The 14,682-nt window shown below is 44.5% G+C and overlaps 1 protein-coding gene across 3 annotated transcripts in view; it reads right to left on the bottom strand.

Moving 5' to 3' along the window:
- LRRC27 (leucine rich repeat containing 27) overlaps nt 1-14,682 on the bottom strand; it is a 253,824-nt gene that overhangs the window by 202,129 nt on the left and 37,013 nt on the right. For all 3 annotated transcript variants that reach the window (XM_030202987.1, XM_030202988.1, XM_030202986.1), the window contains one exon: nt 2,416-2,696. In XM_030202987.1, coding sequence (XP_030058847.1) covers nt 2,416-2,640 — 225 coding nt within the window. In that variant the 5' untranslated portion in view covers nt 2,641-2,696. The remainder of the gene's footprint in view (nt 1-2,415; nt 2,697-14,682) is intronic.

Genomic DNA, 14,682 nt, shown 5'->3' with positions numbered 1-14,682 from the left:
ATATATATATATATATATATATATATATATATATATACGTTATCATCTACCCCTGCAATTTGCTGTACATAGAAAAAACAAAAAGGATGATCAAAACGAGACTGATTGAACATAGGAGCTGTATTTCTAGGAATATCACATCTGCACTTCTTATTTCACATTGGAATAAGTTAGGACATTCCATCGATGATTTTCAGTTTTATGTTATTTTTTTAAACAGCTGCAGTCCAGATGACAGGGTGGTGATACAGATATAATGTTGCTACAGGAGAAACAGAGATTTATTTTTGAGTTTAATACTGTTAACCTACAGGCTTGAACTCAAAATTAGATCTTAGATCTTTATTATAACTATTAAGTGTGCACAATTTCCTTTATTCTACGCTCTTTTCAAAATTCTGTTCCCCCTTTTTTTCTTTCTTTTTGCTTTTTTTACCCCTCCCTCTTCCCCCATTCGCCTTCTTTTCCCCTCCTTTTCCTTTACTTTCTATTTTCCCCATTCCTTCCCCTTTCTAATTCTCCCTCTCCTCTTTCCTTCCCTCCCCCTCCTATTTTCTTTCTTCTTCCTTCTACGCTTCCTCTATCCCTCTTCCTATTATTTTCCCCTTTTTTCTTCTTTTCTTCCTTTTCCTCATTTTCTCTATTGATTTCTTCCCTCCTTTTTGCCTTCTTCCATATTTTGCCCCCTCTTTCCAATTTCCCTTCCTTCCCTCATGACCTTTTCCTTTCCTTCCCCCTTCTTGTCCTTTTCCTACCCTTTTCCCTTCTTAGCCCCTTTCCTTTTCCTCCCCCTCCTTCGCCTTCCCTTTTTCCTTCCCCTACTTCTCCCCTTTCCTTCCTCCTTCCTTCCCTTTCCCTCCCCTTTTCTTCCCTCTCCCATTTCTCCCTTCATTTACTTCTTCCCTCTTCTCTTTCCCCTTTCCTTTTTTATCTTTTTTTTTTCTTCTCTCATCACTCATGCTATTCCTGAGTTCTGTCCCCTTTTTCCCTTCTTGTTGTTTCCCTCCCTTTCTTTCTTCTTTCCTATTCCCCGTGTTTTCCTTCCCTTCTTGCCTTCCCTTCCAAAACCTTTTTCCCCCCACCTCACCACCTTTAGCCTTTTTAATTTATTAGTATGTCTTTTAGATTTTTTATCGGAACGTGCACAGGATCCTTTATGAATTCAGTGTCTGTTGGACATTTACTTGTAATTAAAAGCGGCAAATTATCGGGTCCTTTTACTAAGGTGCGCCGAAAAATGGCCTGTGCTGTTGTAGATACATGTATTGGACGCGTACAGGTCTATTTTTCAGTGCGCCTGAACAAAAGGCCTTTTTTTTTGGCCGAAAATGGATATGTGGCTAAATGAAAATTGACGTGCACCCATTTTGGGCCCGAGACCTTACTGCCACCCACTGACTTAGCGGTAAGGTCTCACGTGCTAACCGGGAGGTAATCGTCAGCACATGTACAATATGATTACCTCCCGGTTAGGGCTGCATACCGCAAATTTTCTGTGGTGCGTAGTGGTCACGAATACAAAATAAAATTACCGCCTGGGCCATGTGGTAGCTGGGCAGTAGTTCCAATTTGGTGCGTATTGGGCGTGCGTAGGCACCTACGCGGCTTAGGAAAAGGGCTTCTAAGTACGCTAGACACATGTGTGGCATCTCTACTGAGTTGGTTTCAGCGGCAACATGGTTCAGTGTCAGTATTGCAAGCAGTAAGTACTTTGAAGTCTCTTTCAAACTCTCTCTTGACATGTTGGTCCTTCCATGTTTAACACAGATTGTGAGGTTTATTGCAGGCTGCACTATTTATTTTGCATAATGAGCTACTTTGCATGCATTTGCATGCTTCACGTTTCTTTATTATTTTCATGCATTGCGGTAAAATAAAATCCCACATTAATTAAGATGTGTTATTAGATTTAATTAACCACCCTTTGCAGCTCACATTATTGCCAATTAATTGATAACTAGTAGCATAATTGCTACAATATGCAGCTTTGTAAATAGATTCTAGATTGTAAGCTGTTTGGTGAAGCAATTTGTATCTGATTTTGAATAATGTTATACACCACTTTGAACATTTTTTGATAGGCATTATTTTACATACAATTGAGACCCTTATCTATAGGCCTTTGAGGGTCAGGGACTGCTAGATTCTTGTTCAAAAGTTTGGGAGCCCTTGGGAAAAAAAATAAATTTTGATGTTCTGAAATACTTAGCTTGAGCAAACAAAAAAAGGCACACATTCTCCCTGATTTTACCTTTGACCTTATTCTGAACAAAAGAATATTCAACAATTAAGTAAAAATATATTGTACAGACACAGAAATAAATTTAAATATGAAAAGAAAAAAATTATTAGCAATGGAAGAGCATAGAGTAGAATTAATTTACAAATGTAAATGCAAGTATTCACATAACTTACTTTAATGTTAGAAGCTATGTAGAGGTCTTCATTAATATGGTGAAGTTGCTTTCTACTAAGGTCCAAAGTGCTCGAAGAAGTAGACATTATGTTATCTATAATGCCCCTAATCTCATCAGATACACTAGAATCATGGGGACATTTCTTCTTAATGATTTGGTGAGTTTCATTGCTCAAATTATCTCCAAATGCTTGACTTTCTATAGGAATGCAGTCTGTATCCATTTGTCACTAAAACATTGATTCGTCACTACACTCTTCTGCGACTAGTAAGCAGCAATCTAAACCAACCAACAAAAAAAAAGACTGTTTTATGAGCATCAAAGAAGAGAATAATCTGTATAATATTTGAATTGAAATACACTTTTTTCTGCATTATCAATTCAGTGATATCAAGCCAGAATAAATTTACTTTTCAATTTATAAAGCATTTCTCAGGCATTCTGTAAATACCAGCTCAAAAAGAAAGAGTATTAGGCTATCCCTTTTAGAGTTATAATATTAAGCACCCTGTTTACTAAGCCGCTAAAAATGCTAGCGCGCCTTAGTAAACAGGGCCCTAAATGATTTAACAGTAGATTAAATTCTATTTCAATTTCCTTATATTGCTCCACTAATAATACAATTATTTATAACAAAAAGAAATGAAGGTATTTGTTTTATCATTATATCAACTGATTTCCAACTATGGGACATTGTTAAAAATAATCTTTATTACGATAAATCACAAGTGAAGATGTTTTTGTGAAATACTGGGTAACAATCAGCATACCTGGCGCACAGTAGCAAGGCTATTTCTAAGATGTTGAAATTAAATGCAAATATGTCAAAGGTTCTCTGGCTCATTAATCAAGTAGGCAGTCTACCAGATGATATCCATATAGGACAATATGATAAACTAAAGGTTGAACGGTCATCAAGGGGTTTGTTTACTAAAGCTGAGCTCAAGTTATCTGCAGCAGGGCCTATACATTTCTATGGGCGCATTAGCGTTTAATGCGTGTAAACTATTTATGCATCTTAAAAACGCTGACGCGCCTACAGTGCACTTTAGTAAACATAGGCGTTAGAGTATTAAGTATGATATTAGATACAAAATTGTCTTTTCAACCACAGATAGATAATTCGATCTGTGAGAGTATTATTTCAAATTGCTAGTTCAGAGCTTTACAGTGGGTCAATGTTATGATTGTGGTCAGAACCCCTCTCAAACTTACCTTTTGCCTGGGGGTCAGCTTTTTAGCTGGCTTCTGTTCCGTTTTTCTGCCCTGTTTGAGCTAGCTCTCTCTCTCTCTGTACCAGCTGCTGCCAGAATGGGGCTAATTGTTTCACTTCACTGCAGCTGTGGGTGTGGACTGAGTTGCTCTACCTCTCCCTGGGTGTACTGGCTTCAAGAGCTTCTTGGTGCTGCATTGATGTGGGTTGGGCCTCTCGGGGTTTCAGTGTGTTCTGCCTGGCTCTAAGGAGAGTGACATCATCTGGGAGGGCCTTGATAAGGAAGTGGTGTTCTTTCCTTCAGGCAAAGTTGCCAGGTGGGCGGTTTTACCGCCCAATTGGGCAGGTTTTCGCCAGTGGCGGCGGGAAAATTTCACCGGCCACGGGATGCGGTTTTTGGGCGGTTTTCCCGTCGCCACTGTGCGAGTTCAGTGGTTTTTTCCGGGGCTTCTATTGGTCCAATTCAATCCAATAGAAGCTTTTCCGGGGCTTCTATTGGTCCAAATTGGACCAATAGAAGCCTTTCAGGGGCGGGGTTGACGTCAGGGATGACGTAGGGGGCGGGGTTAGTGATGCAGGGGGCGGGGTTAGGTGATGAGGGGCGGGGTTGGTGACACGGGGGCGGGGTTCGGTGACGCGGGAGACAGGGATTGGCTACGGGCGGTTTTTGGGCGGGTTTACAGCTCGTTTTGGCCTGGGAAAATTTTTCCCAGCTGGCAACTTTGCCTTCAGGGCCTTCGCAACGTTTGCTTCTGGCTACTTGCTTTAGGTCCAGGTTAGTTTAGTGCAGTGTGCACTGGTGACTTGTGTGTTTGACTTCCCTGTTTTTCCCTTTGGCTCCCCTGCTTTCCCTTTTGTTACGGTGAGTAGCACTGCTGTTAGTGCAGTGCTGGAGTTTGGTGCTGGGAGCACCCTTGCTAGTAAGTGCTTAGGAAGCACCTTTGTTGTTTGGGTATTTGGCTTTCCTGCTTGTTTCCTTGTGTCTTCCCCGCTTTTCCTCATGACCTGTGTTTAGCTGCTGTAGCTTGGTGCTTAGGAAGCACCGGGGTGAGTACCCGTGTTTAGTTGCTGCAGCTTGGTGCTTAGGAAGCACCAGTGTTAGGTCTGGTGTTTGTCTTCCCTTCCTTTTACCTTGTGGCTTCCCTGCACTTCTGTTAGTGTAGGGCGTAGGGGCACCCCTGTTAGTTTCTGTTAGGAGCACTGCTGTTAGTGGAGGGCTTAGGAGCTCTTCTGTTGGTGCCGGGCTTAGGAACACTTTTGGTCAGTTTAGGAGTTAGGCGCACCTCAGTTACAGCTTGTTCTAGTCCTGGTCCCTGTGTCGTCCAGTAAGTCCTGCCGGCTACTCGAACCCAGGAGCTCAACTCCTGGGAGGCTTAGTAGCTAAGTGCAGGTGAAGCTGTGTGGACCAGTCCGGTGTGCTCCAGTCCAGTGTTCCAGTCCTGTGTCCTCCAGTCCGGGGGATTCCAGTCCAGTGTCCTCCAGTCCGGGGGATTCCAGTCCAGTGTTCCAGTCCGTGTGTTCCGGCTCGCTGGGCGGTGCCTGCAGTCCCTGCTGGTGTCGGTGTGCTTGCCCAGCGTTGGGTGCTGGGTTTTGCCTGCTGCTGTCGCTCCTCGTCAGCAGCCCAAGGGCTCACGTTTGCTCCAGAGCCTGGCCCTGCGGGCTCTGAACCTGAGAACCTGACAGTCAATTATATTATTGCAATGTCTTGTATCTAGGAATATAGACTAAGTTAAGGAATCATTTGCAGTTTCTGCAAAATACTGCAGCTTGTATGATTTTTGTTTTATTTTTTATTTATACAATTAAAGTTTACAAAGACAGAAAAACATCTTTGAAAGAAAATCGCCAGGGTATATACACAGACAATACAAGGAAATATTTAAAAAAAATAATAATAAAGTCACAGGTATACACCTGACTAAATAGCCCACAAGATCAAGATCCAAGATACTATTCCAAGGGAAGTTGGATTAAAGAAAAATAATAAAGAAAGACAGGTTAACCTTCCCATAACAAAAAAGTTGCTTAGGGAATTACACTGGCTGCCATGGCAAACATGCTGTTTAATTTACAAGATCTGACATGGTCTAATACCTCTTCAGGTTTCTCAATTAATCCTGCAATCATCCGGGATAAACTCTAGCCGATTATTACATCGGATAGACCTTGTTAGCCCATCATTTAAAGGCAATAAATTTAATACATTTTTACAGTCTTCTTTCTTATATTAGACTCCTCAAGTAAGGAATGATTTACCTTTATATCTCAAATGCCAATTTTCTTATGATTTATTCTGAAGGGATTTGAAAACTTTTTTATTTGATAGGTTTAGGAATTAAATTTTATGTTTTTTTACTTATGTATGTTTTTATTTTGTTCTGTACGTTTTATTGATTTGTAATTGCTACTCACTTTGAGCCTTCACAGGGATGAGGGGAGCTATAAATATCAATTTATATTAGATTAGATATACACTCATCCATCAAATCCTATGATAGTGACTATGAATATATTTATACTTTAGACTGAATTGTTTTACTTATTCAGTGAAGAATTTTATCTTGTTCCTCAGTGTATGTTTTATAGCCTGTGCACCAATGGAAAGGGAAAGGGGATGGAATTTGATATACTGCCATTCTGTGGTTACAATCAAAGAGGTTTAATGAGTGCTAGCACATCTATGCACTTAAGAGTGTTGACATTTAGGGGGCCTTTTACAAAGTTGTGGCAAAAAGTGGCCATAGCATGCCCTTACTCAGATCTTTCCTGTGCACTTTGGCCACTTTTTGCTGTGGCTGAAAAATGGCTGATTTTCTATTTTCTGCATTAATGACCAAATGCTAATATTGTCACCTATTTTGTAGGCCCAGCCTGCCCTGCAGTACACCATTTTAATCTACAGTAAGCATGTGTTAGTGCTTACCACAGCTTGGCAAAAGAGCCCTAAACTATTTAAATGCACTTGGACTAGCTTGCTACATACACTGTAACTTAGACAAGTTCCTTATATCTTGATTAACTGTACAAAGAACTTGCCTTTAGTTTAGCCACCCATTTATTTATCGCAACTGACTCTATACCAAGCATCTTGTTCCCATCTATATATCTGCATTTGGCCCCTCAGCTATATGGTAAGCTGTATTGTAGAAAAACAATAGTATCACAGCATGTTATTTGAGGGGTCCTTTTACCAAGCTGTGGTTAAAAAAAAGGCAATGCGCTAGCAGCAGGGGCCATTTTTGCTGTGCTACTACTACTACTACTTATCATGTCTAAAGCGCTACTAGACGTACGCAGTGCTGTACACTTGAACATGAAGAGACAGTCCCTGCTCGACAGAGCTTACAATCTAATTAGGACAGACAAGAACAAAGAAGAGATAAGAGAATATTAAAGTGAGGATGATAAAATAAGGGTTCTGAACAAAGTGAATAAGGGTTAAGAATTAAAAGCAGCATCAAAAAGGTGGGCTTTTAGCTTGGATTTGAAGACGGCAAGAGATGGAGCTTGACGTACCGGCTCAGGAAGTCTATTCCAGGCATATGGTGCAGCAAGATAAAAGGAACGGAGTCTGGAGTTAGCAGTGGAGGACAAGAGTGCAGATAAGAGAGATTTACCCAGTGAGCGGAGTTCCCGGGGAGGAATGTAGGGAGAGATGAGAGTGGAGAGGTACTGAGGAGCTGCAGAGTGAATGCAGAGTGCTGCGACCCTTTTTACCGCAGTGGGTAAAAAGGCCAAAAAACGGCATGGCCATGTGGTAAGATTTCACCTACCGCATGGCCCTGTGAGAGAGAGAAAACATCACCCACTGAGGTGGTGTTAAGGGCTCCGATGCTAACTTGGTAGTAACCGGGTAGCGCGTGGCACTGCTCGATTACTGCTGGGTTAGCGCCGCACTAGACAATAGCTATTTTCCCCAGTGTGGCAAATGGAGTGCGTCGGGGCTGGAGCTACCACCAGCGGTAGTTCCAGATTAGCATGCAGTAAGACTGCATTGGGCTTAGCACCGCTCTGTAAAAGGCCCCCCGAATGTTCTAATTCTAATTGTGTGCTTATTAGATATTCCATCACTATTATGCTTACATTGTATTATATCTCTGTTATTTGAATTTCAGTGCTGTTCAATGTGTATATTTTTGATCCTGTTTCATTTTATTTATTTTTATTACATTTGTATCCTGCACTTTCCCACTCATGGCAGGCTCAATGCGGCTTACATATTGTATACAGGTACTTATTTGTACCTGGGGCAATGGAGGGTTAAGTGACTTGCCCAGAGTCACAAGGAGCTGCCTGTGCCTGAAGTGGGAATCGAACTCAGTTCCTCAGTTCCCCAGGACCAAAGTCCACCACCCTAACTACTAGGCCACTCCTCCACTCATGGTAATCCTATTATTAGGTTTCAATTTACTGTTTTCAAGTTTTCCTTTTTCATTGTATTTATGTTTATACTTGTTCATTTTACTATTGTTATGCTGTTAACATAATTGTAAGTCAGTTGCGATAAATAAATGGGTGGCTAAACTAAAGGCAAGTTCTTTGTACAGTTAATCAAGATATAAGGAACTTGTCTAAGTTACAGTGTACCAACTGTACACCAGCTTGGTTGAATCTCTTCATAAAGGCAGTTAATAAATCCCAATAAATAAAAATAAATGTTAGTATTACAGCTGGTGCCTCAAAGGTAATGCTAAAATCACATGCAAATGATCTAAAAAAATATACAAACAAGACAGCCAGGGGAGAAAGGAGTAGAAGCATCTTCAGTCCCGACTGGTGCCCAAAAGTCAAGGAAAGTGATAGAAGAGTTTTCATATCAATTCAGCGTGGAAGAGAAGCCACATTACCCACTTCCAGAAGGGAGATTTTAGGACAGTTCTCGATTTCTGCAACCTGATTCTGATGCCTTGTATGTCCCGGAGTACTAATTTCCCCAGTACTTGTGGAGGAGCAGCCTAGTGATTAGAGCAGCAGGCTGTGAATCAGAGAGAACAGGGTTCAAATCATCCATTGCCTCAAGTACAAACAGGGCTCCTTTTACAAAGTCACGCTAGCGATTCCATCGACGAAGTCCATTCAATGTTTAGAAATATAAAGGTGTATTTTCCCAGTGAAGTCACAGAGACCAGTATCCACAGAACATACAGAGACAAATGAAGACAGATAAAGACCATATGGCCTATATATAGTTCGCCTCTGAACGAATGCACGATGGCCATGCATTCCAGATAGAAACTGCATGAAAAGAGAACATAGCATCAAAATGGCGCTTAACCAATACACCGTTAAATGCTGGAAATTTTAATAAAAAGCTACCACACACCCGAAAGAAAGAAAAAAGAAAATCCGAAAAGAGTTGAATAAGCAATATCGTACAAAACATGAAAAGTCATTCAACAGTTGTAAACACAATACGCTCCTCAAGAGAGAGCCAATGACGTTTCCTCATATATGGAGTGATACTATCATATTTCTTCAAGCGAAAAACCAATTGCACAGCAGTATTCTGTATCATTTGTAATTTGTGTAGAAGTTTGCCATTCAATCAACATAAAGAGAATTACAGTAATCCAGATGGGATAACACCAACATCTGAACCAGTTCCTCTCCACATATATCCAGAAAAGACTTAGTATATCTGCTTGTAAGACTCCTATCTTGTCTTATCATAATCATGTCACCCAAGATCTGTCTGTAATACTAAATATCTATCTTACCATGCATTTCCACTATTCATGATGTATTGTAAGCCACATTGAGCCTGCAAAGAGGTGGGAAAATGTGTGATACAAATGCAATAAATAAATAAAAAATTCAATCTGCCCATCCACTCTATCTACTATCCCTTCCTCTCCCTTAGAGATCCTATGTGCTTGTCCCAAGCTTGTTTGAATTTAGATAGAGTCTTTGTCTCTACCACCTCCACCAGGAGGCTGTTCCATGAATTCAACACCTTTTCTGTTCAGAAATGTTTCCTCAGGTTACTCCTGAGTCTGTCCCCTTTCACCATCATCCTATGCCCCCTCATTCCAGAGCTTCTTTTCAATTGAAAGAGACTCGCCGCCTGTGCATTTATGCCACAGAAGCATTTAAACATCGCTGTCACGTCTCCCCTCTCCTATCTTTCTTCCAAAGCATACATATTGAGATCTTTAATCTGTCCTCATATACTTAATGACAAAAACCACTGACTATTCTAGTAGCCACCCTCTGGACTGACTATTTACATTTTTTTGAAGGTGCAGTCTCCAGAATTGTACAAGTACTCTAAATGAACTCTCACCAAGGGTATTATCATTTTCCTGCTGGTCATTCCTCTCCCTATGCATTCAAGCATCCTTCTAGCTTTTGTCGTCACCTTTTCTACCTGTTTAATCACCTTAAGATGGGAAAATTAGGTTCTTACCATGCTAATTTTCTTTCCTTTAGTCATAGCAGATGAAGCCATTATGTATAGGTTGTGTCCATCAACCAGCGGGGGGAGATAGAGAGCACTCAACTTTTCACAGTGCCTCATGGCCAGCTAGCTCCACTGCCTCTTCAGTATTTGAAGCTTCCAAAGCAGTATGGCAAACCGCAATGGGAATAACATGAACTTTCCTCACAGTGAACGATGGCCCCTTAACAAGGGCAAAAACTCAACAAAGGAGGGAATGAACTCATCCTCCTGGAGGGAATAAACTCGTCCTCCACTTTGTATAAATGGAGGGAATACTTGCATCCTCCTGGAGGGAATAAACTCATCCTCCCAAACATGAACTGGAGGGAATGAACTCATCCTCCTTTAACTGTAACAAGAATCCTGAAGACTGCTTTCCGACTCCCCAAGGAAGGAATATAACTTCAGGAAACAAGAACAGCACCTAAAATCAGAATCACTACAATACAGACAATCATATAGGGAGGGCTCATGGCTTCATCTGCTATGACTAAAGGAAAGAAAATTATCATGGTAAGAACCTAATTTTCACTTCCTTGTCATCAAGCAGATGAAGCCATTACGTATGGGATGTAACAAAGCAATCCCTAAATAGGGTGGGAACAAGCCACACCACATGCTAGCACCTGTGCTCCAAAACGCGCATCCCTCCTGGCAGCCACATCCAGCCTGTAATGTCGGGCAAAAGAGAGCTTAGAAGCCCATGTTGCAGCACTGCAAATCTCATGAAGAGATAGTGCTCCAGTTTCCGCCCAGGAAGAGGAAATCGTTCTTGTGGAAAGTGCCTTAAAGGCTTCAGGCGGAGCCCGGCCAGACAGCAGATATGCTGAAAAGATAGCTTCTTTGAGCCAACGGGCAATAGTGGCTTTAGACGCTGAAGACCCTCTGTGAGGACCTGCAAACAGCACAAAAAGATGATCAGAGGTCCTGAAAGAATTTGTAATTCGCAGATACTGCAACAGAGTCCTGCGCACATCCAAAAGGTGCAACTGCCCAAATGAATCTGGAAACTCCTCCTCAACAAAGGAGGGAAGAAAAACAGGCTGGTTTAGGTGAAACGCTGAAACCACCTTAGGCATGAAGGAAGGCACGGTCCGATCCGTGAGCCCTGACTCTGAGAATTGCAGAAAAGGGTCTCTACAGGACAGCGCCTGGAGCTCTGACACCCGTCTCGCCGAGGTAATGGCCACTAAAAAGACGGCCTTCAGTGTCAAATCTTTCTCTGAAGCACGCCGAAGCGGTTCAAAGGGAGCCCCCTGAAGGGCCTTCAATACTAACCCCAGGTTCCAAGCTGGACAAGGTGCCCGCACGGGAGGACGGAGCCGAAGCACCCCTCTAAGAAACCGTGCCACATCTGGATGAGCAGCTAAGGACACGCCTTCAACCTTGCCACGCAGGGAGGCCAATGCTGCCACTTGCACCCGCAGGGAATTATAGGCCAAGCCTTTGTGTACACCATCCTGCAAAAAATCCAGAATCGGCGAGACAGGAGCCCGCAATGGAGAAAGCGCTCTTGAAATACACCAGACTTCAAACTGGCGCCAAATCCTGGCATAAGCCACGGAAGTGGAGCGCTTACGGGCCTGCAGCAGAGTGGAAATTAGCTTATTTGAGTAGCCTTTATCTCTCAATTGCGCCCTCTCAATCACCATGCCATAAGACCAAAGCGGCAGGCGTCCTCCATGGCCACCGGACCCTGTGACAACAGGTGTGGAACCAGAGGTAACGGAAAGGGAGCCTCCAACAGCATCTGTCGGAGGTCCGCATACCAAGGCCTCCTGGGCCAATCCGGGGCGATGAGCACCACTTCTCCTGGATGCAGCCGAATCCGCAGGACCACTCGCCCTATCAAGGGCCACGGAGGGAAGACATACAGCAAGCCCAGGGGCCAGGGTTGAGCAAAAGGCATCCAACCCGGCAGAGCGAGGATCCCTCCGTCTGCTGAAGAAGCAAGGGACTTTGGCATTGGAACTGGTCGCCATAAGATCCATCACTGGCTTGCCCCATTTGGCACATATCTGCAGGAATACATTGTCTGCTAGTTCCCACTCAGCTGGATCGATCTGATGCCTGCTTAGATAGTCGGCTTGCACGTTGCTCTGACCTGCAATGTGAGCTGCTGACAGGGACTGTAGATGCAGCTCGGCCCAGTGGCAAATTTGTTCGGCCTGCGCGGCTAGAGCTCTGCATCGAGTGCCGCCTTGTCGATTTATGTAGGCCACTGCTGTCATGTTGTCCGACATCACTCGGACAGCCAATCCTTCCAGGGTCACTTGAAAGGCCAGAAGAGCCAGAAACACCGCTTTCAACTCCAGGCGGTTGATAGACCACTCCGACTCGTCGGGCGTCCACAGACCCCGGGCATGCTTCCCCTGGCAATGTGCGCCCCAGCCCTTCAGGCTGGCATCTGTCACCACTAGGCACCAATCGGGGAGCGCCAGCGGCATTCCCCGCCGCAACATGCTGTCCGAGAGCCACCACTCCATACTGAGGCGGGCCGCAGGGAGCCAAGAAAGTCTGCACTGATAATCCTGAGATACTGGAGACCATCGTTGAAGTAGAGAATACTGTAGAGGTCTCAGGTGCGCTCTTGCCCATGGCACCACTTCCAAGGTGGCCGTCATCGATCCCAACAGCTGGACAATGTCCCAAGCTCGTGGGTGGGGCATCCTCAGGAGCAGACGGACCTGATTCTGAAGCTTGCACTGCCTTTGCTCGGGAAGAAACACATAGCCCGAGGCTATGTCGAACCTGGCCCCCAAATATTCTAGAGATTGCGAGGGGGTCAGGTAACGTTTGGCCATATTGACGACCCAGCCCAGAGATTGAAGTACTGAAACCACTCTGGCTGTAGCTAGGTGACTCTCTTTTTCTGAGTCTGCTCTGATGAGCCAGTCGTCTAGGTACGGGTGAACCCGGATACCCTCTCACCTGAGAAAGGCAGCTACTACCACCATTACCTTGGAGAAGGTTCGGGGAGCTGTGGCGAGGCCAAAAGGCAAGGCCCGAAACTGGAAATGTTTTCCCAACACCGCAAACCGCAGAAACTTCTGGTGCGGGGGCCAAATTGGTATGTGCAAGTAAGCTTCTTTCAGGTCCAGAGATGTGAGAAACTCTCCTGGCTATACCGCCGCAATGACGGAGCGCAGGGTTTCCATGTGAAAATGCCGCACTCTTAAGGACTTGTTTAGCTCTTTTAAGTCCAGGATCTGGCGAAAAGACCCACCTTTTTGTGGCACCACAAAGTAAATGGAGTAGCGGCCTAAACCTTGTTCAGCGGGAGGCACTGGGGTCACAGCCCCTATCTGGCACAGACTGTGCAAAGTCTCCTCTACCGCCGCCCATTTGGCGGCAGATCCGCATCGGGACTCCACAAACACGTCTCTCACCGGGGCATCAAATTCTATTCTATAGACTGCCCCAATCTGCCTGACCTATCAGATTGACTGTACATTTGTCTCTTAGATTGTAAGCTCCTTGAGCAGGGACTGTCCTTCCATGTTAAATTGTACAGCACTGCGTAACCCTAGCAGCGCTTTAGAAATGTTAAGTAGTAGTAGTAGTAGTAGTATCCGTTTCTGATCAGGTCTAAGACCCACTGATCTGCGGAGATTTTGGCCCACTCCTCGAAAAAGAGGGAAAGTCTTCCTCCGATGACAGGAAACGAGGAGGGGGCCGGCGCACCATCATTGAGAGGGTTGCCCATGAACTCCAGGCCTTGAACCGGCAGCTGCGGAACATTTGTTCGAGCGAAAGGAGTTTCTCTGCTGAAAGCGGGCACGCGAAGTGAACCCAGCAGCACGTCCCGGGCGGTACCTTCTAGCTTCACGGAAGCGAGGTCTGTAAGAGGAGCAGACCGTCTGACCCTTAGAGGAAGGCTTCGGCCTATCTTCGGGCAAGCGCTGAGGTTTGGAATCCCCCAGGCATTTAACAATGTTTTCCAGCTCCTCATCAAACAGGAGAAGGCCTTGAAAGGGCAACTTCACCAACCTTTGCTTAGAGGCCATGTCCGCCGCCCAATGTCGTAGCCAAAGAGTGCGGCGAGCCGCCACTGCTACAGCCATTTGTTTAGCCGAAGCTCTGACCATATCATAAAGGGTGTCAGCCAAAAAGGACAAGGCCGACTCCATCCGCGGAGCCACTACAGATAAGGTCTCTGCTCCATCACCGGGCTGTTCCACTGCCTGCTGTAACCAAACCAGGCAGGCTCTAGCAGCATAACAACTGCATGCAGACGCCTGAACAGTGAGACCTGCCAAATCAAAGGACCGCTTCAGAGCTGAATCAAGCCTGCGGTCTTGAATATCCTTCAGGGCAACACCTCCTTCAACAGGGAGGGTAGTTCTCTTTGTCACAGCCGTGACCAGGGCATCCACTTTAGGCATTGCAAAGCGAGCCAAATGTTCCTCACTCAGAGGGTATAATTGCCCCATAGCCCTGGCAACCTTCAAAGGTCCCTCAGGGTCAGCCCATTGAGCCGAAATAAGCTCTTGGATGGAGTCATGCAAAGGAAAGGCTCGAGCAGGCTTTCTGGTACTAGCCATCCTTGGATTAACAGAGGAGGCTGTGCCACTCCCAGGATCTTCAATCGAGAGGGCTTGTAAGCATAGGCG

This window comes from Microcaecilia unicolor, chromosome 5 (assembly GCF_901765095.1).
Source record: "Microcaecilia unicolor chromosome 5, aMicUni1.1, whole genome shotgun sequence".
In the NCBI taxonomy this organism is placed as follows: Eukaryota; Metazoa; Chordata; class Amphibia; order Gymnophiona; family Siphonopidae; genus Microcaecilia; species Microcaecilia unicolor.
The sequence above is the reverse complement of the archived record's forward strand: the minus strand, read 5'-3'. Positions and strand labels throughout refer to the sequence as shown.